The 25,802-nt window shown below is 38.9% G+C and overlaps 1 protein-coding gene across 40 annotated transcripts in view; it reads right to left on the bottom strand.

The window, feature by feature from the left end:
• Positions 1-25,802, bottom strand: part of LRRFIP1 (LRR binding FLII interacting protein 1) — a 105,231-nt gene that overhangs the window by 66,896 nt on the left and 12,533 nt on the right. For 14 of the 40 annotated variants that reach the window (XR_003095982.1, XM_025213944.1, XM_025213941.1 and 11 more), the window contains exons 2-8: positions 23,994-24,080; positions 11,637-11,654; positions 7,247-7,294; positions 5,417-5,461; positions 4,935-4,985; positions 2,658-2,690; positions 1,343-1,390 (exon numbers count right to left, since the gene is read on the bottom strand). Coding sequence is in view for 38 of the 40 variants with exons in the window: in XM_025213944.1 (XP_025069729.1) it covers positions 1,343-1,390; positions 2,658-2,690; positions 4,935-4,985; positions 5,417-5,461; positions 7,247-7,294; positions 11,637-11,654; positions 23,994-24,080 (330 nt within the window). In the remaining 2 variants the exon portion in view is untranslated. The other 26 variants (XM_025213943.1, XM_025213913.1, XM_025213917.1 and 23 more) reach the window with 9 other exon arrangements.

The raw sequence follows: 25,802 nt of genomic DNA, 5'->3' as shown, positions 1-25,802 counted from the left end.
TTTATTAAGCACTAGTGAAAACTAAAAATGTTTAAGTAACAATAGAACTCATGGTGGGGGAAAAAGAGAAAGTCAGAATTTCATTTTTAATCTATTCTCCCAGTCTCACAGATCCATGAAGTAATACATAAATTCTCCTGAAAAGTTTGTGAACTGGCATGCCACAGAGGATTAATATTGTTGTAGCTACTAGAAAGACTTATTTTTGGTCACTGATTTTACGGAAGATGCGATTATTTGCTATGAACACTCACTGAAAAGCATTCCAGCTTTCTGATAGTTTTTCTTCTTCTTATTATTATTATTATTACCATCCATGTACTGAGAAAAGCTTGATTGACATGAATGCGATTCAGACCTTGATACTGTATACACTCATGCAACATGCTTAACTTCAAAATTCTTAATAAAAGTTACTATGCATGAATCTGATAGACCAAAGTAAGCATTTGACAACTTTTTAGGTCCACAGCAAAAGTGAAATACTAATTAAGATATGGTTTGCACTAAATGCAACACTCCCACTTGTACTAAAAAAATTCTACTTGTTATTTTCCTGTAAAAGCCCCATCACACGTTCAAGGAAATGCTGGTTTTTCTGATCTGGAAAAACAGGCAACAACTCTGGCATAAAAGCAATGCAACAGGAAGAACTCAGGTTGTGGAAGTAATTTACCTCTGATAACATGCCATTCAATGCTTTGGATAACCAACTCTGTGCTCCTACTTGTGAGCAACCCTGAAAATCTATTTTTCCAAAGTAAAAGATTCCAAAGGTGTTTGTTTGTTAAAACAGGTCATTATTGGATTCCTGGTAGCATTTTTTTCTTTTTTCTAAAACAGAAAACTGTTTTTAAGTACTTGGAAACTAAATTGCTAGAAGTTTCACTAAATGATTTAAAAATCATTCAGTCACTATGTATTTTAAGTATGCCAGCCCTTTTACTACCTGAAAAAAAATCTGCAATTCTCCCCCTCGCCGCCTCCCCTGGAAAAACACAGCCATAACCACCTCTCACATACTGTTACATTAGTGCCATCTTTTTCTACATACTGTCACACATTCACCTAATATCTGAAGTTATTTATCATGTTCACACTGCTCTATATAAGCAGCATTGCTGCGTAACCATTTCAACTGATAGAACAAATGGATGTCTGATGCTCACACAATCACAAGGGGTGCCAGGATATGCTTGACAATAGGCTGGTTGCAAGGATAAACAACAAACTATCTGGTCCAACGTGGCTAAACTCTATACCAGGCACTTTGATAATTCTTTCCAGCCCCATCAAAGCATTGTGTGAAATTTCTCAGAGGAAGGACAGTCTAAATACATACAGCTTTGGAGTTGTTCTTCTTTTTGGTCCACTCATTTTCTAATCCAGCCTGCAGTGAGATTAAGAATGCAGGATGAAAAGATCAGTTAACTCCTTCTCCCACCTTCTTCCCACCCCCTACCATCTTCCTCATATCCAGTCATGCAGACCTACATGCAAAAACAAAAACACCACACTTTGTATAATGATTTCTAATTTAGAGGAATACCAGTGTGTACACACAATGTAAGTATAGAAAACAGACCCATTCCAGAATCAAACTGAAGTTGTATTAAAGATGATTAAAGAGACTTAGGTAGTACTGTTTAAATTAGTAGCTAGACTTCAAATTATGTATGCTTACTAGGTTAAATCAATTAATAAAGCCACCTACTATATATACACTTACTACAGCAATACATCCATGCACAAATCCAACACAAGTGTTAGCACTGTAACTGCATATAGACCAACGACCTTTAAAACAAACAAAAAACCCCAGGATAACAAAGTATGATGGCAGGAGTACTTGAACGGAAAAAATTGGTTTTGTCTCATATTTCTGTTTCTTATAACCTATTAACTAGTGAATTTTGTAGGGTACTGACTTTACACTTGAAGAAAGAAAGTCCATCTTCAAAGCAAGTAAAATAAAGAGGGGCACTACAAGTTTCTCCACTCTGCCCAAGAAGGACCTACATCTCTAGTTATATGTCAGTTTATTGTCCTTGTTCATTCAGGCTAAGTACAGATGATCAAAATAACTAAGGCTGAATCGATTCAATCTTCTCAGGTTAGTTTAAACTGTGCAGATCAAACTGATAAGCAAGTTAACAGACATTCACTTTTGACTCTGGAAATGCAACCACATGCCTGCAGTTTGTTCAGGCCAGAGCATGCCTCCCCGCTCAGCTGGAGCAGACAGCTTGAATCTGAAGGGGATCTGGGACAGAAGTTCAATAAACTGATTTAACTTAACTGATTTAAATGTGATACTACATCCATCCAGGTTCATCTGAAACCAGTTTCAGCCATTTTGAAAGTGGTTTATGGGCACTGAACTTCTGTTGTGTTACAGATTTGAACCGGTTTCTAATCACTTATACCAGTTTAGGTGTATTTTGTGTCCCTAACCTCAGCGCTTGCCCCCGAAACAAACATTTCACATACTGGTAAGTGAGTCTTTTTCCTTGCTCTTATGATTTTGACATGGACCCCTTAAGACTGCATTAGGATCTTTGTTCTTTGGATCACCACCTCTACCACTGCTGAGATACAGGAGTTAGTGTTAGTCTTTCAGTTTTTAAACATACATTGATTTGTTAAACTATTCTCACCACTGGATAGGCACTGGCATACTCCAAGTCAGACTGTCAGGATCAGGAGAAGAAACAAAGTTTCAGAACACAAAGAAGAGAAGATGGCAAATCAGAGAAACAGACACTGAGGTATAAATTCATTTTAAAATGCCATCTGTTTTTTGATATCAGGACTGCTACCACAGGGCTAGAGATCAGGAATTTCAGCAACTAGCATCAAGTGAAGAGGGAAAACCCCCCCAAAAGGATAACTATGCACACACTACATCAGTGTTAGGTGATACTGTGACAACATTGCACCTAGTATGATTTTGGAAGTGAAACTCAGCTCTGTAAAGTTATCAAAATGGGTAACATTTGCAGGGAAAGAATGAAATCTGAATCAGATATCCTGAAAACAAGTAGGATTGTATTCTGTGAGCTTCTCTGTAATAAATATCATTTAAAAGGTACACAAGCTTGCAGTTTCCAGAGTGGTCAGATCCTGTGGGGATTTTATCTATCCCAGCCACAAGAATGTATTTTAGGGTATGTATACACTGCAGTATACGAGGCCCAGTCCAAATGCTCTCAATGGGTATGCACAGAACCCCAAACGTTGACTTTCACAGAGTCAAAGCCTATTGTGTTTTTTTGTTTTGGTTTATTTTTAAACTGTAATAAGAGTAGTCAGGTGTGGTATGACTTTAGGCAGATCTATTTTCAAAAAAACAAAACAGAACAAAAAACCTGTGTAATGAGAGAAGTGCTTGAGAGGAAATAAAGCATACATCTTCCATTAAACTAGAAGTTTTCCACCAAAGAAGAGCGTTTTCATAAATGTAATCCATAGATATTTACAGGCCGAATCTGCAGCTGGTGCTATTTATATACAGACTGCCAGGAAAATATAGTGCTTTGCACCAGCTGAAGATTTGCACTTAAAACTGCAGGAGAGAAACTAGATATTATATATTTTTCTCAAAAGAACTGTGACCAGTGAAAGTGAAATGCCAGTTTTAATTCCCAATGGACATCAGAATAAAGTGAACTGATGTCTAATAAAGACTAATTTTTTATGACGTTTTATGACATTTCAGTTATAATCCTCCTTGCAGGCCATGGGACAGTTATATTCAGGTTGTATATTCCTTTTGACTGAAAAAGCACCCACAAAAAGCAGAATTGAAACCAAGGGTCCCAGTGATGAAAGAATTTAAGATACCGCCTCCCCCCCACCCACTGCCAGTCTTATCAAGTTTAATTGTACTGCAAATCAGACATCACATTTATTTTTTCCTCTCATCACTAAGGAAAAAACTCTTCACTTTCTCTTTAGAGAAACGCACAGTCATTAAAATATTTTACTTGTATTGAGTGAAATTAACACTTCACTTCAGAGGATTGGGAGCTTAATAGTCAAATCAGTGTCATGTCATGACCAACATATGAATGACATACAAAAATAAGCACAACCTTTCTGTACAAGGTAGAAACTAGGATTAATATGAATCCTACCTTGAATTATAAAAAAAACTTCACTTTGTGACTAAGTTATTCAGTTCATCCAGGTAACTAACACAAAGCAACATTTGGAGTTATTTTATATGTAACCAGGAAGTTTTCACAGAAATAAAAGCAAAAAAACCTATTCTTGGATTGGAAAGTTTCTTAAAAAATTTGGCTCAGACACACACGAAATGGTTTTGCCTCAGTGCCCAACCCCATTTCAGAGACAGATGCCAAGCTCTAAATATCTCAAATTGAGCAGCTCAGAGAAAGTAGCCATCTGCATTCCCAGAGTGCTTAATACAGGTTCACATGAAAAGTATAAACACGGGTTCATAGTAACATTCAACTCTTATGCTTTCCCAAATGTTGTTAGTTTAAGCTCTTGAACACTGACCTCAAAGCGAATGCTTCATTTTTCCCCAGTGTTGATTACAATATGGAGAAGCTAGGAAGTATCTGTAAATGAAAGCCTGTAGACCAACATTTTAACTAAATACCTTCTTCAGTGATTAGCTATGAGAATATTTAGCACAGAAAATAATATCTAAAGAATGTTATGCTTTTTTTCTATTCATACTTACAATTTAATGTATATGAAATGCCTATACAGTTCTTATTTGAGAGAACACATAGCCTTGAGGTAGGCCTGCAAAGTATAAGCCTACAGTAAGGCAAAATTGGAAGATTTGAGAGAGAAGAGATCATCAGAGTTCTAGAAGGGATGACAAGTAACCTATTCCAAGATGCAGAAGAACAACAACTTCAATAAAAATTCACACACATTTAATTGTACAATTTACTAACCCTCAAGCTTCCACGGCTACCCACTGACATGCGCTCATCTTCATCCGAAGCCTATTAAAAGAAAATACAAAAAAAAACCCCAAGAAGAAAAGAGTGAAAAGAATACAGATAATGAGTAATGAAGCAAATGCAGATAGTATCAGAGACACAGAAAGCTGAATTGGAAAGTGGTGGGGCAGAAATTGGGCTAAGCATCTTAAAACAATGCTCAGTATATCTTACTTACTTTAATCAAACAAGAGCATCTAAAACACACATCGAAGCATTCTACTGGAGTCTGAATGAGGTAAGAAGTTACACAGCCAATCCCTAGGCTATGTTTGGTTCATAGTCCATACTGTTTATTGTTCGTTTTTCTCTCCCTCTGGTCTGGAAAACTCATAAAAGTTCTCCAGAATCAAGAGATGACACAATGTAAATACATTTTAAAGACAGATTACCATCATGCAAAGTATAAAGAACGAACGAAAGAAAATACTAACCGAAGCATTTCTTCTGGATTTACGGGAATAACGCTCACTGTCTTCCTACCAAGGCAGCAGAGAAATCAAGAATGAGATGTTGAAAGAAAAAGAAATACCAAAAAAATGATTTCAGAAAGAAACAATGAAAAGTCAGCAGTGTTTAGAAGGAAACTGGACTTAGCAAGGTTAAATCAGATGACAACAAATGACACTGGAAACTGAGGGAAAAAATGATATACCTATTTCCTTTACTTGTCCTCCATTATTTCTTCCTTATCCCCTCCACTTTACTATATGTTTCTAGAATATCAATGGCAAACTGTGTACTTTGGTTATTTCATTTGTACCTTGAAGATAATAGGAGAAACACTGATCAAGACGGTCAAATTTATTATCTTAGTATGTCTAGGAGCCCAAGTAACAACAGTTCTTTTCACAGCTAAGATTTCTAGTCTACAGCAGCTTCAGAAAAAGTCTATTTCATATAAACTGTAGAAAAGTCTACCCAGGAAAGGTGAGAAGGCAATTAATATGAAATATGAATTTAAGACTTATAACATGCTAAAAGAATGTACATTCTATTTACAATCACTAGAATGTACCACATCTTGCCTTATGAGGGACTTAAAGATTCTGTTAACAACATCAGTGTTGCAGGATGTATTCAATTTTAATAAAACGGTTTTAAATGATATTTAGTGAAAAAAGTGTTTAAAAGTAAAAAAATAAAAATTGGTTAATACTGCATAACTACATTTGTCGTATTCAAGTTGTTTAAAACATGCTCATTTTTCAAGCAAAATTAAATAAGTGTTCTGTAGTTAAACGGCACAACTCCACAAAAGGGCTAAAATTCTGATCTAGGAAGCACTACAGATGGTGAGCCCTACATCTGAAGAAAGCACAAGATCCAAAGTGACGTAACGACTGATTTGAGATCCTCAGGGCACACCAGACACTTTACTTTGTTCAGGATGGTAAGTCATCAGGATGATGGTTCTTAATTAGGAATTAACTAAGAAAATTTCTATGCATGGGGCAAACCACTGAACTTCTAAAAATTAACTTCCATATTGTGATTGTCAGGTGTAACCAAAAAGACAAGATGGGGAAGGAGATGTCCCTTCAACATAGTATCTGAAGAGCAACACTATAGGTCGCATGGCAAAACCACTAAGCCTGGAAACTACAGCCTTCTCTAGTTTCCAACTAGTGGCTGACTCTTTAAATTGAGTGTCAAGGAATAATTTTTATGAAAATTAAAATAATAATAATAATAAACAAACAAACAAAATCTGGCCTTTTAAGCAACTCTTTCAGACTCATGACATCTGTTAGACAGATATTCTTAATAATTTAGTCCATGTATGCTGTCTAGCTTAATGGTTTATAGATTAATAAAACCCAAACATTTGGATTTCAGGCTCTCTCTAAGCAATGCATTAGTTTTGCAATGTGAAGGGGGTTCACCACACTGTTTGTCCTTAAAACCACAAGATTTAAGGTATAGTTGAAAACTGCAGGTTCAGTTTTAAAAATAACTGTGGATCTATGATTACAACCTACCAAGATTTGTGCTTTTGCTTAAGCTAAGGAACAGCTGCTGAGAGAGCTTCCATTGTCACCAAAAAAAAAAAAAAAAATCACAAATGCACAATAAAGTTGTATATATTGCTAATGTTAACAATGGTTTTAATGTGTGGCTATGTGAGTTCAGATTGCAAGAGCCTTATTACAAGGGCTGGACATCAATTCTTCAAATACAGCAATATACCTACTCTATAAACTCTTAAAGTGAAAATTGTTCTTCAATGTTTAAAATTGTTTAATTCTGTTGGTCAAGCCTACCATCCATTGCTCGATGTCACCCCACTTAGTATCCAGACCATAATATTTCTACAGATAGAAAAGGGAAAAACAGAATTTAGATGAGAAAGATAAGCAGTGAACTTTATACATACAGTTGCCAGGGCTTAGCTGAGCAGTAGTCTCACACACGCACACACACACAGATTAGATAAACATGCCAGGGAAAAGCTGCAAACTGTAGCATTGGAATCTCTTCTGAAAGCATTGTTTAGAGCAACGCATGTCCAAACAATGTTCCTTACGCACAAGAAGCTGTTTTCTATGTATAATCACAGGTCAGCGCCATGGAGGAAGGCACAAAGAAGGGAGAGTAATAAGCCGTGGTTCCTCACCCATTTCAGTAAAGGATTTTAAAAGCACACTTTCAAGGTGAAACGTGCTGTCAAATCATGTTGTACTGTATAGTTTTGCCTACTTGGGAAGAAGAGAAGCTCATTTAAATGGACCAACTGATGATCTCCATCTATTTTTATGGAAGTAGTGAACAGCTCTTAAATGGTCCTTTACAGACGTGTGAATAGACTTCTGTCTAGCAGCAGCACCAGGGTCAGAGTCGGGGTCAGAGCTGCAGCAGCAGCTGTCTGCCCTTACCCCCAACACACACACTTGTACACGAATCCCAGATTAGGGGCTTCCCCTTCTTCCTGCCCACCCCATGTTAACTGAGGGGGGGAAATCATCTTGGATTTGAATACATATGATCTTAAGATCTGATACATGGAAAATTATAAATCAATTATAATTTATTGGAGGACCATCTTAATTTCATGATTATTGAATCTAATTATTGGAGGGTCATCTTAATTGCATGGCCTGTACTGCTGTGGCAGGGAAAGCAGTGGTATAACCCTTCCCCACTCAAGCCACTTCCCTACATGCCGCCCAGTGTCTGCGTAGCCTGATACCATCCTGATCCCCACCTCCCGGCCACCACTCACCCTATGGGGCAGCTCTAGTTTCAGCCAGGAAGCAGCAGCAGCTTCAGCCCAAGCCTTGGACAAGAGCTAGAGCTGCTCCACAATCTCCCCTGAGCTCCTCCCAGGCTACACACTGCACAGGCTTCTTACTCTCTCCCCTACCTCATGAGCCACATAAAGGCTGGCCAAGGGCAGGTGTCAGCTGTGGGCCGTCTTGGGCCAGTAGTGAAATCCAAGACAAGGCTTTTTGGACCACTGAATGGGGGAAGGCAGGGGTAGGGAAGGTAGAATGTGTAAAACAGACTTCATCTTGGATTCGAGTAACTATATGGAGCATTAAGAGAACATCATGTTTCTAGATCACAAAGAAAGAGACCATGATTCAGCAAAGTACTTAACCATGTGCTTACCTTTAAAAAGGCAAAAGGCAGGTCAGGGTGGTACCTTAGAGACCAAATAATTCAGAAATACATTAAGTCTAAGGCGCCACCCTGCCCTGTCCTCTGCCTGACTACAGACTTACGCAGCTAACTACCCCTCTTCAAATATGCAAATCCTAACCTTTTCCAAAAACCTTTAAGCATGGGTGTGAACACATCTTTTTGACTTGGCTAGCCCCAGTGCAAGTGTAGTATAACTTCCTCCTTCAGCTTTAAGTGTTCAGAAAACTTAAATGGTACTTGAAAATAGAGGTTAATACATTTCTGTTCTTTCTTCAACAACTGGCAATAGTTACAAGCTCTAACACTTTCATCAAAGCAGCTGAGGCCAGCATTAAACAGGCAGAAATGTAACAACTATGAAAGTTTGCAAAAATTAAATATGTATGGTTCTATCCTTAACCAGATGCCACTGGTTTAAAACCTCATGTCTACCTACATAGTCTTGCTGAAGCAGGGCATGTTGACCAGTTAAAATCCTAAAAAAAGACATCCCGCCCCCTCCAAAAAAATGGATTTGGAATTCCCCAATGGCCAGACAGATTTAAAATATAAACTTAAGGATAAAACTCCATAAGAATAAGAAAGTAGGTCTTTGTTTACACAGTTTCTATAAAAAGATATACTGAAAATGTTAAAAATCATGCTTTATACAAACCTAACCCCATCATTTATAACATGGGTTTTTTAATTCAGGCTACTGAAAAGAGGATGGGAACAAGGCTTTATTCAATTTATAAAATGCTGTAATAAACAGGATCACCTCCTATTGAACTGCAAATGGTTGGCAGCCTTTTAAAGTGTTACTGATACCTACCAAATCAACCACTGCCTCTCACATTTCATGTATTCGAAGCTGGATAATCTTTCTTTTGACTTCTACGAGTCAATACTCCATTTATTTTAGGAAGTAAAATGTTCACCCATTCAACTAAACTACGCAGTTAGCACGCCATAACCAGCTTAAAGTGCTATTCCACTCTGAAAAGCTATGACATTATGAGGCTCTGTGTTTAAACCTGGCACTAATTCTGGGTTTATAAACTAATAAATGCCAATCTTGAAACCTGTGAGATCAGAAACTTTAGGTAGAGGTTTTCTTGTTTGCATGCCAAATTCAGTAGTAAAGATTCTTAAGGCCAAATGTTGCTTTATTGTACCTTTGCAATCTGAATGCTTCCACTTGAATAGCAGATGTCCATTTTAACTGAGGGTTAAAATGTGACCATAACATTGACCCTTTTAACTTTTAATAATTAATCTTTTGATGACATGCAGAAAGGTACTGAATTTAGCTGATACTCTAATAAACAAGAGTTTGCTCTGCAGGGATAAACAGAAGCAAAATGCAAATTTGTTGCTCAAGTCATCAGGCTAGAACTCTGAATATAGAGCATGTCTTTTCAACAAGTATCTCTTAATCTAGTTACTTTTCAGAGTATAATGGCACTTTCAGAAAGTGTACTCACTACTGTGGTCAGTTAGTGAAACATGCAACAAAGGACACAGGAGTGGCAAAACAGAGCTCTATTTTTCAGAACACACTAGTAATTCAGTGAGAAGTAATAGACACAGCAACAGCATTTACTGAATAAGATGGCCAGCAGCAGGTTTATAGTGTCTTAGGTTTCTATTTTTTTTTAACCCAAGATAGTATGATGCCTATGATTTTTTTTTAAATTGTACTTCTTCCCCTTATCGTGCATGGACTGTAGAGTACCCAAAGTACATGTGACCTGAAAATGTTCATACTAAATAGTAGAAGTTTATTCCTAAATTACAAAAATAATGAACTGTGAAGTTCATTTTGGGATGAGTATCTTTAAATTAACTCAGACAGATGGATAATTTATATATAAAGACATATCATAGTTATTTCATGTACCTTTCTAATTTACCCAAAAGCAGGGATGAATCCAGAGCATGTACAGTGGCATGGTCACACACCTTTTCTGACCATGCTGTAGGAGCAGCATCCAGGGACTTTAATTCCCCAAAGAAGTTAAGAATCCCCTCTGTCCCCTCCCTTGCCTGACACTGCTACTGTCCCAGGAGTGAGGGGAGCTCCTGTCCTACTCCAGCTGGGCTGCTTAGGGGCTGGGCTCAGCTTGGGACAGCAGCAGAGGTGGCAGACAGGTTCCCCCCCCTTCACCTAGTGTTCCATCGGCCTGGGACAGGTGTGGGGCAGCAGATCCTGCTCGCCCTCCACCACTGTCCTGAGCTGAGCCCAGCACCCCATGCAGCCCCATTGGAGTTACTTTGGAGTTCCCCTCACCCCCAGGACAGTAGGGAAAACGGCAGTGGCAGGTGGGGAGTAGAGGAGGGGGACATGCCTCTGAGCTGGGAATGGAAAAAGGGGGGAGGGCAGAAATTCTTACCTGGGGGGGGGGGGGGGGAGAGGAAGGTGTTAGCCACTCCTGCAGTACCAGTTGCTGGTCCCAAACCCTCTCCTTTTCAAAATCCTGGATCCACTGCCCAAAAGGTATTATAAGCCATCAATATACCAATATGGTTTTTTGACTTGAGATAATCTGAATGCATCTGCTGTCACTTTCAGAATGTTACCATAGCTTCACAGTAAATACTATTATTTGTACATTTAAAACTTGTGCCTTTGGTATTCATTCCACACATTACTCCATGCAGAGTTTGATACAAGGAGTCTGCATAACATCTCTTATTAGGGAAGGTTCATCAAATTATTATCGACTACAGTAGAGTTAAAAGTAGGGATTAAGTGTACAGAATGGGAATTGAGCTAGTTTGAGATGTGACAGGGGAAAGGGGCTGTTTAAATGTTTGACTAGGAAAGTTATACAAACTTTTTTCTCCCCTTCACTTCTAGCTAACCTTGAAGATCTGTGGGAAGGAAAGAGGCAGACTGTAAGTAAGTCACATGGAGAAAATAAAACCTGCTGCATGCCTTACATTTTTGAGGGGTTTATTTCTGAAATGCTGCAAGACCTATGAGAGAAATGCATGCAAGCCATAATGCAAGAAGCCAAACCATACCTTTTGAACCTGATAGATCTACAGGAAAAAGGGGAACGGGAAGGAAAGAAACAAAGCTAGCATGAGTATGTTAATGAATAGCACTAATTTTAAACATCTACTGAAAAGGAAAAAAGTGGGGGTTTTTTCTGCAGTATGCCCAGGAAAATGTGAACAGAGAAATAAGGTGTACTTGACATTTATTCACCTTTTGTAAAAAGAGAACTCCCCTCAGCCCTCCCATTACCCAATTCATTGCAACTGTCTTGTAATATTCAGACCCATTTGATACCATATTACACAAACAGAGATGTAGTTACATGCTGTGTAAATCTTTTTCTTAAACTTTACATTGAGCATGTGGTAAAATTACCTATTCCAAGATCTGCTAATTGTATTTGCAGCACTCTTGCCTATGGCAACGCTCCCCTCAAAAACAATGAATACCCAAATATTCATCCAAGAAGAGAGACATGCATCCATTATAGCAGTAAAATCAAACTAGTTTAATAATATTTGGTACAGAATCGTCCTCCACGTTGCTATTTTCTGCTAAATTAAAGAGAAGCAACAACCATTCAATAGCTGGTAAAAAGCTGCATTATCAAGTAAAATTAACTCTCAGTTGTTGGTGTGAACTGAGAATACTGTTTAAGAAGTCTGTTCATCTCTCTCTCTCTCACGCATATACAACAGTTCCACACTGGAGGGAATAGTTTAACAGTTTTGCAAAGATCAATGTATGTAATTAATGGCTGTACTGCTGCTACTACAAACAAAGCTACCGCCTAATTTCTTCTACCAGTTTGAATAGTGCACTGAAAAAAATTAAACCCTTTTAATTACTTTCTGACATATACTGGAATTGACTTTCATTTTTACATTATCCAAGTCCGTGTATACATGGGATAAAAAAAATTTAGAGAATAGAACATTTCCTTTTGAATTTGTACAATTAATTAGATATTCCTAAGCAACAAGCAACTTCTGTGCAACAGCTAGTTTAGAGGAACACTAATTCATGACAGAATAGAAAATATATGCCATCTGTTGTACATGCCAAACGTGTTCAATCAAGGCCAATTTTCTAGTTTACCAGAACTGAAACATCATTAATTTACTGTCTATTTTGAGACGCACAGATACCGAATAAAAGCTTATCACTTCTACACAAGGGTGTTCATATATGGAAAAAGTCTAGTGGGGAAAAAGAAATTGGTTTCAATTCTGAATTTTCTTTTATTCAGCTGGAAGAAAAGAGAAACAAGATTGGTCCACTTTTGGATTCCTCAGTCTCCTAAATAAAGATCTTGAGATACTCCATGACCCAGTGCCTTTACAGCATTTCCCTAGGCATCTCCTCCTACACAAACCAATATGTTGCAAAAGCTATGCTTCCCAGGCCAGCCATTCCATCTATGCCTGTGTAAGTTATACTATGGCAATTATAAATTACATTTGAAAAGTTTAATTTAATGCCCCCAACAGATCAACTCATCAAATGTCAACAGAGGGAACAATTGGAACCAAAAGATCTAAAATTGCTTCCTCACCCAATTAGTCAACTTGTCTATCATCTCACGATGTTATTTTTCTGAATTGCTATCAACCTCTTGCTTTAGAGCAAAATGGCACCATTGTTTCAGCATTATAATTTCAGAATTAAGTAAAATAAGAAGGGAAGCTACAAGTTGGAAATATGCTGAAATAGTAAGTTAGTATTTAGCACAACTGAAAACACCAGAAACCTAATTAGCTTCTATTTCAATAGTTCCCAACATGAAATCCTAATCGATTCCCTTCTAATTATACATGTGTAATGCACAATATAGATAACTCCTAGTTCTATTTTGGGAATCCCATTTTTGAGGTTATAACATCTGAGCCAAGTGGCAAGTCTACTCAATACTGTTCTCACAACAGTGCTTCAAGAAGTCTAATATCTGGAATTAAAAAAATTGGCAAAGCTGGCTTTGAAAGCCATCCTTCTATACACCATATTTTAATCAATAAGTCCTTCAAAAGGCTCCTTTTAATCTCTAAGACGTTCCCATTCTAACCATGCTCTTTCACGCTTTACAGTTACAATTAGAGCTCTCTCTTGCCTTTAGGGGTAGTTTACAGTCAACCAATACAGTACATAATGTTTTAAGTATCGAATAGGAAAATGATAAGCAGGAAAAGGTTTTAAAGAATTATTTATACATAGATGAAAAGTAGCATAAGCAGTAAATAGCCATTACTTCTAAACAAATCCAAATGTCTTATTGTAGGTATGTCCTTCTACAAAGCTTTTTCTTTTTTTAGTCAACAGATTTGTAAGTACTCACAATTCTTCATAGATCATACTTCTCATTACCATTTTATTGCTTCAAGTGCTAAAAGAATACAGGACTTCCCTGATTCCTACAACACCCAACATATACCACTTAATTTGTATGCTTCTGTTGAGTAAGTTGTGTACCATCTCTCACATGAACAAGAGTTGCAAATTTTTCTGGCACACTTTTATTATGAAATATATTGCAAAAAGAACAGATCTATTGATAATATAACATTAACATCCCTATACCCTTTTCATTTTTCCCCGTCAATCTTGCCACAAAGTACAGTACCTGTTTTTAGCTGGTATGTAATTTAAAAAGGATACAGACTGACCTTCATAAAGGAACAGTCCTACATTTTCTCCCATAAATAAGTGGAAAAACAAGTTCTAACCAATAATGCTCTTCGCTTCTGTCCAAGCCAGCAGTAATTTTGTAGGTCTCTGTGCTTGTTGTCTAACCAGACTTAGGTGACCGTCCTGTATACTCACTGTGTCAGATCTGGGTCAGCAGATCACGTGATCTCTAGAGACTAAATCCAGAAGGAAGTGCCCTTTCAATCCCCGGGTAACTGACAGTAAGTAAATTATTCATTTTAAGATCTTTTGCAGTCATTAACTTAAAATTTAGTTACCTTTCCACAAGCATCTTGAGGAAACAATTACAAAGGGACATTAGAAAATATCTGAATCACTGTTTTGCTTCAGTTAGCAAATATTTTCCTCTTCTTGATTTGCATATGCAAGTGTTTAGAAAGATAGCAATTCGAGTTTCCACTGTGCTATTACACCCTTGATCTCATAATATTTAGACAAAAGAAAGAAAGCATTTCTGCAAGCTCTCTGTTGTGTTAGTTGAAGTGTAGGGATTTTCTTCTGTGGATTAAAGATTGGAACAAGATTATTCTGTATTTACACTTCAGTTAACAGTATCAATTTAAACAAAAGGTCTAAGCTTTATGTCCTAGGAAGGAAAACGGAAGGAAGGTCTAAATGAAAAAAAAAAAAAAAAATGTACCCCTTTTTAAGGGGTAAACTTCAGCTTTCTACATCAAGTACCAATAATATTGCAACTTACAAAATTTACAAATTAGTTTTCATCCTTCCTCTAAAACATAGGATTTTTTTAAATGTCTTAAGAATTCAACTTCTACTAAATCTTCCATAAAAAATTCCAATCTTCACAAATAAAAAACCCAATTCTGATCTCGCCTATAACCCTGACGATCTCAGTTACTCAGGTAATTCACTGCACAAAGAAAATGAACTATATGTTCGGAAAGTCCACTTTACAGATAAGAGTCCAATTGACCAAAAACAAGGGCCTGAACTTATGCAGCCACTTTCCCCAGAAAGAAACACAAGAACACATAGTGCCTGGGAAATGGACTGAAAATTAGCACTACAATGGAGAGCACAGTTTGTGAGAACTGTACCTAATAATGCGAAGCAGACAAGTCCTGCCACCACTTCAACTCTCACTAGCTGGATAAAAGCACAGTTTAGTTAGGCAGCAGAAAGAGGAGAAATAAGTACTGCCTGCTATGATTGCCCTTATAAGCTAATACAACAAATCACACTGGAATCTGCCTTAAATGACATCATTCCTTTATCCATCTGCCATATGGCTAAGGATGACAGAAGAACTAAACTTAGTCCACAAACTAAGAAGTGATGATTGTTTATCTCCCCTCTGGACTAGCCTTCGGTCAAACAGATATAAAGATGGAGGGGGGAAAAAAAAAGAAATTACAGAAAGAAAAAAAGATTAACGTAAACATTATTCTCTCTTAAGAATCATTATTTCCACTCACTAAATCACTCTTGCTGTAAGAGCTCCATGTACCCCAGGCTGTTAAAAGCCAGAAACAACTTTCTCTATCTGTGGTGCAATGATTTTCCAGCAGTTAAAAAGTATTTCAGAAACAAACTCAGTACTTGACTAACTTTTAAAATTACTTATTGTGAACCAGGCATCAAAATTGAAAATATGAAAACTGATGCAACCGAGTCTAGCTTAAATGATTTCAATTATAAATCCAGCTTTACAATTTAACCCTCTCCAAATGACTCCTTTGAAACAAACCCTACTGCAGAGAAATAAAGTGCCAAAAAACAAAACCAAAAGATTTTACTGGTTGGTTATATATAGTTATAAACCATAAAACATCTGCTAGCTTGGGACTTACTGGGTTCATGCCGCACTTTGGATCTGAAAGAATCCCAACAGCAATGTGTTTCTTCTCATATTAAATAGGATTTGACAGACTTGCAAGTATAACTGTTGGAACCATATGTTATTTTTGCCTCTTATCATGGCTCATGAACTGGCAATGTATCCTTACCACAGCTAGCAAATGGGATGCTTCAGTCAACCACCCTAGAGTAAATATTACTTTCATCAACACTAATCCATGAAGTACATTGCTTAGGGCCACCCTTATGAATGGGCAGTGTGGGTGACTGTCTAGGGCACCATGATAAGGTGCCCCCCCTCCCACACACGCATGCATTTGCAAGCAGCCCATGCCCACAGCAGCGTTCTCCCCTTGCCCCACCCTGGTCATTCCCTATCCCAGGCAAGACTAGCAGTCCCCAGCCCAGCCCACCCCTGCCTCCGGCCACTGGTGAAGAGGAGGCAGGCCAGGCCCATGAAGATGGCGGGGGAAGGGGGGGGCGGCACTTGCTTCAGTCCACTTGCCTGCCTTGCTCCCCTGCACAGCAGCAGTGGTGCTTTCCCATGGGGAAGCAAGTCTCATGATCCAGCCGAGCAGGTACCCCCAGGGCTTTATTTCTTAAACTTTTACTAATGCTACTACACACTTAAAGAAAAGGCGCCAAAATACAAGTCTGCCCAGGGTGCCATTTTCCCTAAGGCCAGCCCTGAGATTGTTTCTCTCTTATTATAGCATCTTGCATGGCAGTCGATACAAAAATGAAATTGTTTTGATGACAACTGTAATGAGCAGGTGGTAAAAAGATGTAGCATGAGGACCCTTCAGTCATAAGTATTTGCCTTCTTTGCATCTACTTAAAATGTCACCCATAGGTTTGCCACTTGCCAAAGTTCAAACAATTTCCAAGTCATATCATCCAATAATTCTCAATGATCTGCACCCCTTTATGTTAGGATGTAGAAGCATTCATGAAGGTACAAGCAAGACCCATCTCAAGTTGTTTTCAGTAGGAAATTTCTTAGAAAAACATTAAATCCTATGCACAGGTTCAGTGATAGGGTATAATAGGATCTGAATTCCTCTCCAGAAATGTGTAGACCTATATTTCACAGAAACAGACTACATCAAATTTGGTTCAATCCTAACCTCTTGAAGTTAAAAATGATATATTTACTGCATCAGGTAATTTTGATATGGGTAATTTTGAGTGGTTGCTTACATGGTAGTCAGCTACCTAGGTTTTCTAGCTTAGTACTTCAGGTTGATTATAGCCAGACAGTGCTCTCAAATCAGAAGGGTACTGTCCATAAAAAAAAAAAAAAAAAAAAGATAATAAAAATTTACTTGCATAGTAAGTTGCAAAAAAATTTACTTGCACACTTTCATCTAAGTGTGTTTTCCAAAAGGACATCTAAAACACATCTAAACTGCTCTTGGCCCTATATTTAAGGAACAATTCATAAATTATGTTCTGGAAGGCACACTGGATGAGTGGTATATCCAACTGTTCAGATACTAACTAGACTAGTTGTGCAATCTATCAGCTTTTAGTTCAGATTGGTCTGTGTTGTGCTAGCATCTCTTTCAGTCATGGTTCCAGTCAACATGTTCTGGCCTCTCAACTCTTTGTAAATTTATTTCAGCACATTCTAAAAATTATTTTCCTTCTCCATTCCCCTAATCAATCCTCAGGTATTGATCCAGTTAGGGGCACCAGATATATTTGACATATGCTTTTAGTGACATCTCCACTCTCTGTTGCTGCAAAGAATTTACTCAGGTACTTCTGGCCATTTGACACTGCACCTTACTGCTCATTGCTAAGGGATTTCCATGATTACAAGTTACTTCTTTAAAGGTCTCCTAAAGAATCCTGTCAGCATGTATTCTTCCTCATTAAACACTGCATTTGGATAAAGTGAGTGTGTTTTCTTTATTTCCCTTTTCAAAACTGTTGGAGTGATGTTGTAGCCATGCTGGTTCAGGAATTATGCAAGAGGCCAGGACTTCTTAGGGCAATACTTTTTATTGGACCAACTGCATAGTTGGGACAGAGCTTTCAAAATGTCTTGTATTCAAAAGCTTATCTAATCTTATCCTAATGGTTCAGTTGGTATCACCCAAAGAAATCCTTTCTTCCCTTTTAATACATTGTGGGATTCCATATATCCCTGCTACTTAGTTGCCATCATAATTTACTGATCTGTCAAGATGCGAGACCAAACAAGTCTCATGGACCATGGTCCTTGTGTCCATTTACTTTACTAGGTTATAAGGCCCATCTCTACCCTGCCTTGAACTTGAATCAGTTACACACCTTATTTACTCAAATACAAGATGAGGTAGCCACCTCCCCCCAATCTGGCATTGGGAAAACAGCCTCTTGTCTAATAATAGCATATAAGGAAGCTTCACTAAATACACTATCATTAAACCGCTGCCAAAAGGAGCACGTGCTCAGCAACAGAAACCAAATATGAAGCTGATTAAGTGCAGCCAACACTGAACAGAACTATAAAACATGGACCACATTAGGCAAAAATTATTATGAGAACTCTTTTTGTGTGCACGCGCATGCATGTATCAGTTTGTCCATCCGTCTGTCTGTCCCGAGGCTGCTCTAAGCATTGGGGCACCTTTGATGTAACATAACTTTCCTCCATTTTTCCTGTCTTTTGCAGTCCAGTCTTTGATGTTGGTGGTCCAGCTCATCCTAGGTCTCCCTCCTCTTCTTCATCCATACACAGCACCTTGCCTTAAAAAAGAACAGGCAGGTGTTCCCTCCTCAGGGAACTGGCATGGGGCCTGGAGGTACAGCAACACCAGGCCAGCATCGGAAGGGCCAGAGCCAGCCCTGACACCTTCCTCTTGGTAGCAAAAAAGCTATATTTGATCACAGCCAAAAGGCCAAGATGCTGATGGGAACCTACCACAAGGATAGGTTAGTGCAGCCCATCTGAATAAGACATGCAGTAGTACCCATTAAACACAGTCCTCTTCAGCACCAACTGTTTTTTCCAAGTCATGGTGAGACATTACATTGCATACATTTTGACTTCCTCTTCGCTCCCGCTGCTAAGCTGCACATTTCCCATTGACACTTCTTTGCCAGCCTTAAATGTCTAGCAAAAATCACCAAATGGGGCCCCAAACAGCTCACCCAGAATCCCTTTGTCACCCCTCCCTTTCTCAGCCTGGCACACATGATTAGTGAGTGAAGAAGGCAGACCAGGTTGCCCTGCACCTCATCTGCATATATATTTTTGGAAGATCCTAGGACTTGTGACAAGAGCATCCAATTCCAGTCATGAGTACGGGGATAATTAGCACATGGCTCCTTTGTGGGGGTATCTGAAGTATACACATATATTGAGCAGTGCTAGGCTGTGGTCACCATGCTGACTTTGCTGGGGCCCGGCCCAGTGAACTCTACGGTAAGTCATGAGCCTGCTGGTTTTGGACTAAATATTATGAATAGTTTGTACTGTGTACAAGTAGGTGCCAAAGTGCTGCTCAAACGAGCGTTTATAGTACTTGTGGTAAAACTTGCAGCAGTTTCAAAAGAGGTAACATTTGTCAATTCTGGATGAACTAAGCCTATGAGTACTATATGCAAATAGCTACAGCCATGTTCAATTTCAAGGTTATATACATTTGCTTTTCACTTCCATGTGCTTAGGGAGAGCAGGGTCTTACAGTAAGGAGAGGGGGAGGGGCTGCCAGGGGAAAAAGTCGGGGGAGGATTATAAAAACATTTATACATTTTCCATATACAGAATCTAATTATTGGAGGGTCATCTTATATTCAGGTTCCTCTTCTAGATGAGCAAATACAGATTAAGTTCCTGGCTTAATATCATACCAGCCATGCTCCTTGCTTCCAACCCGCAAAATATCCCCTTACCATGTCCACTGACTACCTCCCCAACCCATTCAAACCCTTTCTACCATTTGTCTTCCAAATCCCCTGGTCATGCATTAGTGGAGGTGCCAGAGCAGATTCCCTTCACTTTTGAGAGACAATTTACTTAAGTCTTTAATAGTAATTCTACTCGGCAGACGAACTGAATCAGTGTACTACTGCATAATTCCCATAGTTTCCAAAATAGGTCCTACACAGTCACCTTGTATTTTACTTTTACTTGACAACTGACTCATCAGCGTTGGTCATAAACGCTGGAAACATCGAAGAAAAAATTACAAAACAGACACCATTGGATTGGCAAAGCAAATGAGTGCTAACCCTCTGCACAAAACAAGTGTTATCATAATTGCATTAAATAAGGTTTCCTGACAGGTCCTAAATGACCTTTATATAGGGCAATTTAAATAAGGAAGCTGGATGGAAGAAGCATCAAAAGGAGGGTGTCACACTTATAAGCTCAAGGGTAAGAGCAGAAATTTGCAACTGTCTGCCCTCAAATAAATCTAATAGGCTCCCCCCCAAAAAACTTCTGCCAAAATGAAGATCAGAATTTGGCCTTATATTACGTATTTTTTCTAATGTACTCATTAGCTTTACTAGATACCTGGAACAAGCCTTTAGCTCTAGGCTCTGTGTATGAGGCTTTAACAAAATTGTTCTACAGTATTTTACTAGTCAGCTTTTCTAAGAAAAATATAAATACACAGATCATTTTTCAGCCAATAAACTTCACAAGTGAAGAAATTAAGATAGGTATGTATACTAAGCACTTATCACAGTAGAGAAATTATCAAATAAGAGTTAAACACCTCAACTTTATTCCCACAAGGCAAGCACTCATTTTACAAAAGGGAAAAATGAAGCAGAGGTGAACTGATGTTACATAGCAAATAGCTGTGCTTGCAACAGAAACAGGAGTGCCCAATTTTTGTCTACCTTTCTCCCCCACCTTTCCCCAAACTACTAAAAGCATACTGTCTCTCTGCCAGTTAAAGTGATGCTATTCAACCGCATTTCTCTTTTTCTAAAGCTACTTCTGATAATGTCTCTCTGCTCCACAGTTTAAAGCCTCTTTACATGACTTTCTTTACACATGGTGTTAAACAGAAGCCATTGCTTTATCTGCTTCTTTCCCAGACTCAAAGAAGGGCTCTTCATGCCTAAACACTTGTCTAATGTCTCTCTCAACCATGCAGTTGGACCAATAAGAGATATTACCAAAGAAAATTTGCTTTTTTGCACATTCCTTGTTACATCTGAGATGGTCCACTGCTACTCCACTGCCGCCATGCATGTAAAGGCTAAATAAATTAGCTTGGAATGACATTATCCAAAAAATTTAAAAACCTTAAGGACTTTAACAATGTATATATTTTCAAGTGATCCCTGCTCATAAGCAGATCTGTCAGAGCATGTGTACTGCTTTAAACATGAGATAAATGCACACATATTCAATATATTTGTTGCATTTATAACTGCAGTAAATGCATCTAAAAAAACCCAACTTCCTGATATAATAGAACAAGCATTTTGAATCTTAGATATTCAAGACGACAATTGCATGGACAATACCATTTTTTTGCATTCTCAAGAAGGAACAGATTTTTTTTCCACTGCTTTTCTTAAAGAGGTCAAGGGTCTGTGTGCCTACCGACATTACAATGTCTATTCATCTAAGGCAATTTTAGATGCCAAGAAGCCACTGAAGTTGCTGGCTATCTTAATATGTTCCACAGTCATCCTTTAAACATGTCTGACAACTGGACCAGAACCAGACCACAGGGCTCCTTGGGGGCTGGATCTAGAACAGGGAATGGGTGGGCTTTGCAAGTGATGGTGGCAATGGCTCCAGCTCCCACCATGTAATGCATGCCCCATGCCTGAGCCAGAGCTGCTGCCACCAGCCCATTTCATGCTGGGGCGATGGCTCTGGCACACAGCAGAGATGGCTCCAGGTCCAGCACAGGGCATGCAGCAGCAGGGCTGGTACCCGAGGAGCTGAGGTGGCCACTGTGACATTGGGCAAGGTGGCTGAAAGGCAATTGGGGCTGTTAGCCCTTACTTGTCCTTCTGTCCTGATTGCCACGTCTACTGTGGTCCATGGACCCCAGATTCTGTGGTAGGCCACATCTCCCAGCCATGCCCCCTTACTTCCAGTTACCTGCCAGTAGCCCAGAGAGCCAGAAACAGTGGCTCCATGGGCCAGATCTGACCCACAGGTTGTATGTTTGACAAGGCTGATTTACTGCATGCCAAATGTTACTTAAAATACCTTTATGGCATCTTTAAAACTGAATAGTTAGCCAAAAAAAAATGTTTTCATAGAATTGGGGGGTTTTTTGTGGTTATTATCTACAATTAAGTAGTGCAGTCTCAAGAGACAACGTATGCTTTGTTACAGTCTGAACTAGACAGTTAAGTTACAATTTACCAGTTAGCTGCTTGTAGCATTAATTTTCAATCTCCCAGAGAAGGGAAGATGTCATCAATTGCTTTGTAATTACCGTGAAATTAGAGACTATCATCATTATGAGCTGCCACAGTGAAAATATTTGTTTACTATGGATTTGTCCCAGGCTGTTTCGGAAATCCTATTACTCAGGACTTAGGCACAGCAGGAGGCTCTATAATATAAATCTACTGCCAGCCATGCAAACCTTTTGGCTGTGGCTGAAGTGATAAAGGAACATTCCATGCAAAACATGAGAAGCAACTGGAGTAGCAAAAGGCCTCTTCCTGCAATCAACATCATGCTTCTCTGGTAACGTTTCTTCAGCAGCTGTTTCTCAGCTGCAGTGCAGACATACATATCTCAGCTAGCTTTAAACTAGCTAGCTCATGCATCAGCAACAATCCAGCCACCATGGCACAGAAGGTAGTGTGGGTTAACTGCTCAGTACTTATCCTGATTTACAGGCAGGTTTTGCAGGCTGCACAAGGCATTGTACTGCCATGACTAAACTACTGCCAGGTCCCATGGCACTTAACGGAACACCAGTTTTGCTATTTCTAGACTAAACTGAATCATAGCTGCACAGCCATACTTTCCTTCCACCCATTTTATCCTGAACGTGACCCAATATCCTCGTTTTTGAGAAAACTCAATTATTTTAAAAGGATCTACAATAACAGCAGCAACCCAGTTCATTAGATGCATCTCAATAAATGTGAAGTTTCAGCTGTTTTGGACAGCACTATCTTCTTCATTATACAAAATTGATCCATTTTCTTCTATCGGCCTCATCCTAGAAGTAATACTGTAATGTTATTCTACTACCTCTTATTCACCAAGCACACAAATATTGAACTCAGTTACTCAATACAGGATAAGTCTGATATTCTGTAGTACAGCTCTTAACCTGCCAGATACAACAGAAGTCTTTTCCAGATCCATAAAATTATTCAAATCTGCAATCCACATTGGCACACCAAATATTTTCAAAAGAAGGTGATATTTTCATGAGTTCAGTTTGCTACAACCTTTTGTGCAAATGGTATTTTTACTCTAAGAACACAGATTCCTTAAATGGATGAGATCCAGAGAGAGTCAACGCTGCCATTATGTAGCTTGTTTTAATTTACTATAAAGATGAAGGCTCAATGTCTTCCCTAATTATCAGATTTGTAAAAGTCTGATACGGGGGAAACCCAAAAGCTCCCTAAAAGTTAATATAAACTCAGAAATATTTGTCAACAAGTATAAACCAGGCACACACACTCCAACTGTAAGTAACTATATTGGGTTTTCTAGCAAAAAGCATTCCCATCACATTTTCTGCATTTTCAGACTCATTTTTAACCACAGTTTAATGACCACTACTAGGTTGATCAAAAGTGTTGCCAGTGAAGACAGCTGACATTTCAGCATAGTAGAAAATTAACCAGTGACCTAAGGAATTGAGATCCTATTCAGGAAGGCAGAGAAGGTCACCCACTGAAAACTTGGTAAGTACCTCTTTTTGCTGCCTCTCAAGTTCTTTCATCCGAATTTCCCGCGCTTCAGCACGTGCTGCTCGCTTTGCTGCAAGCCTTGCTTCAGCCTATGAAGAGAAAATAAACATAATTTAATAAATGCTGGGCAATTTAATGTGAAGCACAATTGCAAACCAGGGCATGGAATAAGGATATGGGATTCAGTTGGATTTAAATAACCGGTAGGATTTCATTCACAAGTAATGATCCTGCCTTCCATAACTTGTTATGCTTTGTAGGCAGATAACATCCTTACACAGGCTACATATAGACTTTCAGTTTCTACTGGGAGAATCGCTGCTCTCCCAGTAGATGCCATAAGTATAAAGACAGTCAGCAATTCTCACAGAGCAAAAATGGCCACTCCGAGAGAACACACACCTGGGAACAACCAGAGATAAATGGGTCCCAAGAAGAGATTCTCCTGGGAAAGGAAACTTGTACATGTACTTTCTGAGGAAAGCAGCAGCATCCCAGTGTGTTTTGCTCTCCTCTCTCCCCAACCCCCATTCAAGAGAGATGGCATGTCACTCTAGCTGGATTTTAGTGCTCCAACTGAACAGGAAGCACCTTCACGCTGTGATGCAAGAAGAGACAGCCTGGAAGGTAGCACATCAGGGCTATTGCCATCTATCATCAAGCAGACTGAGGAGCCTGCAAAGTATGCATAGGGGCAGCAGCCCAGCATTTGAACATCTGTTCAGGTAAATTTTTTCAGAAAAACATGATCTGGGACAATTTTCCAAGGGGATTTGAACATGTGTTTGCAACCACAATCATCTAGCTTTACTCATCAGGTGCATTAAGGAAGGAAGGAAGGAAAAACTTTTAAAAGGAAGCACTCTCTCATTTACACATGCAGAGGAAACATTTGTATTAAGAGAGAGTTACAGATCTGTCAATTTTAAAAAAAGGAGTAACAAATTAAGAAACTTGGAAGTAATAAAGATGTATATTATATACACAATTCATATATTTGCTTTTTCCAAGTCTGATATTGCACATGCCCATAAGCAAAGCTAGGCATGATTGTGTGTGTAAATCCTAAAGACTGAAATTATTGAAGGAATTGGTAGAATCTAAGAAAATCCACTTAACATTTGTTGAAGTATTTGACTGTTCTGAATCCTATCCAAACCCCTCTGGTCTGCAAATCTGCCAAGAGCAGGCCTCTCATGAGATTTTTAGTACTTCCCCATTTTAGCAGTTGGAAATGCCAAAGTATATTCTAGGATGACATTTTAATATTCTGTTTATGATTCCAGACAAAAGTAGGAAGGCAAAAGTCACATTAAGAAAATATATCTAAAATTAGCTTGACATTTTCAAAACCTCAGAGATTCAGGTGTGGTTCTGTTCTGATATTTTCAGTGGCTTGCCCAGTCGCAATCAGAAGTAGCCCACAGTAGAGCAAGGCTGAATGACACACTAACCCTCATCACCAGGGATCTGGGTTTTCTATTTCTCATGGAAAACAGAGAAACACACAAATTTCCCCTTTTGCCAGAAGAAAAATGCGGATTTTTCATTTTAGCGGAGAACCCATTGATTTTTCACTTTTGCAAAGAGCTCACTGCAGGCTGGCAGACTTCCAGCCTGCATGGGGCTGGGAGGGAGCAGAAGGAGGGTAGTCAGGCAGAGGGCGCCATGTGAATGTATATATACGCATGGCCACCAGGCAGCCTGGAGAACAGCTCCAGCAGGTTAGTGAACTGAGGCCCTCATAGGGAGGGAGTTAGGCAGGGCTGGGGCTGTTGCCAAGCCAGGGGGCGTGTGGAGCTTGGGACCCA

The sequence above is a fragment of the Alligator sinensis genome, unplaced genomic scaffold (genome assembly GCF_000455745.1).
Source record: "Alligator sinensis unplaced genomic scaffold, ASM45574v1 scaffold1003_1, whole genome shotgun sequence".
NCBI lineage: Eukaryota > Metazoa > Chordata > Crocodylia > Alligatoridae > Alligator > Alligator sinensis.
This window is presented reverse-complemented; position numbering and strand designations above follow the sequence as displayed.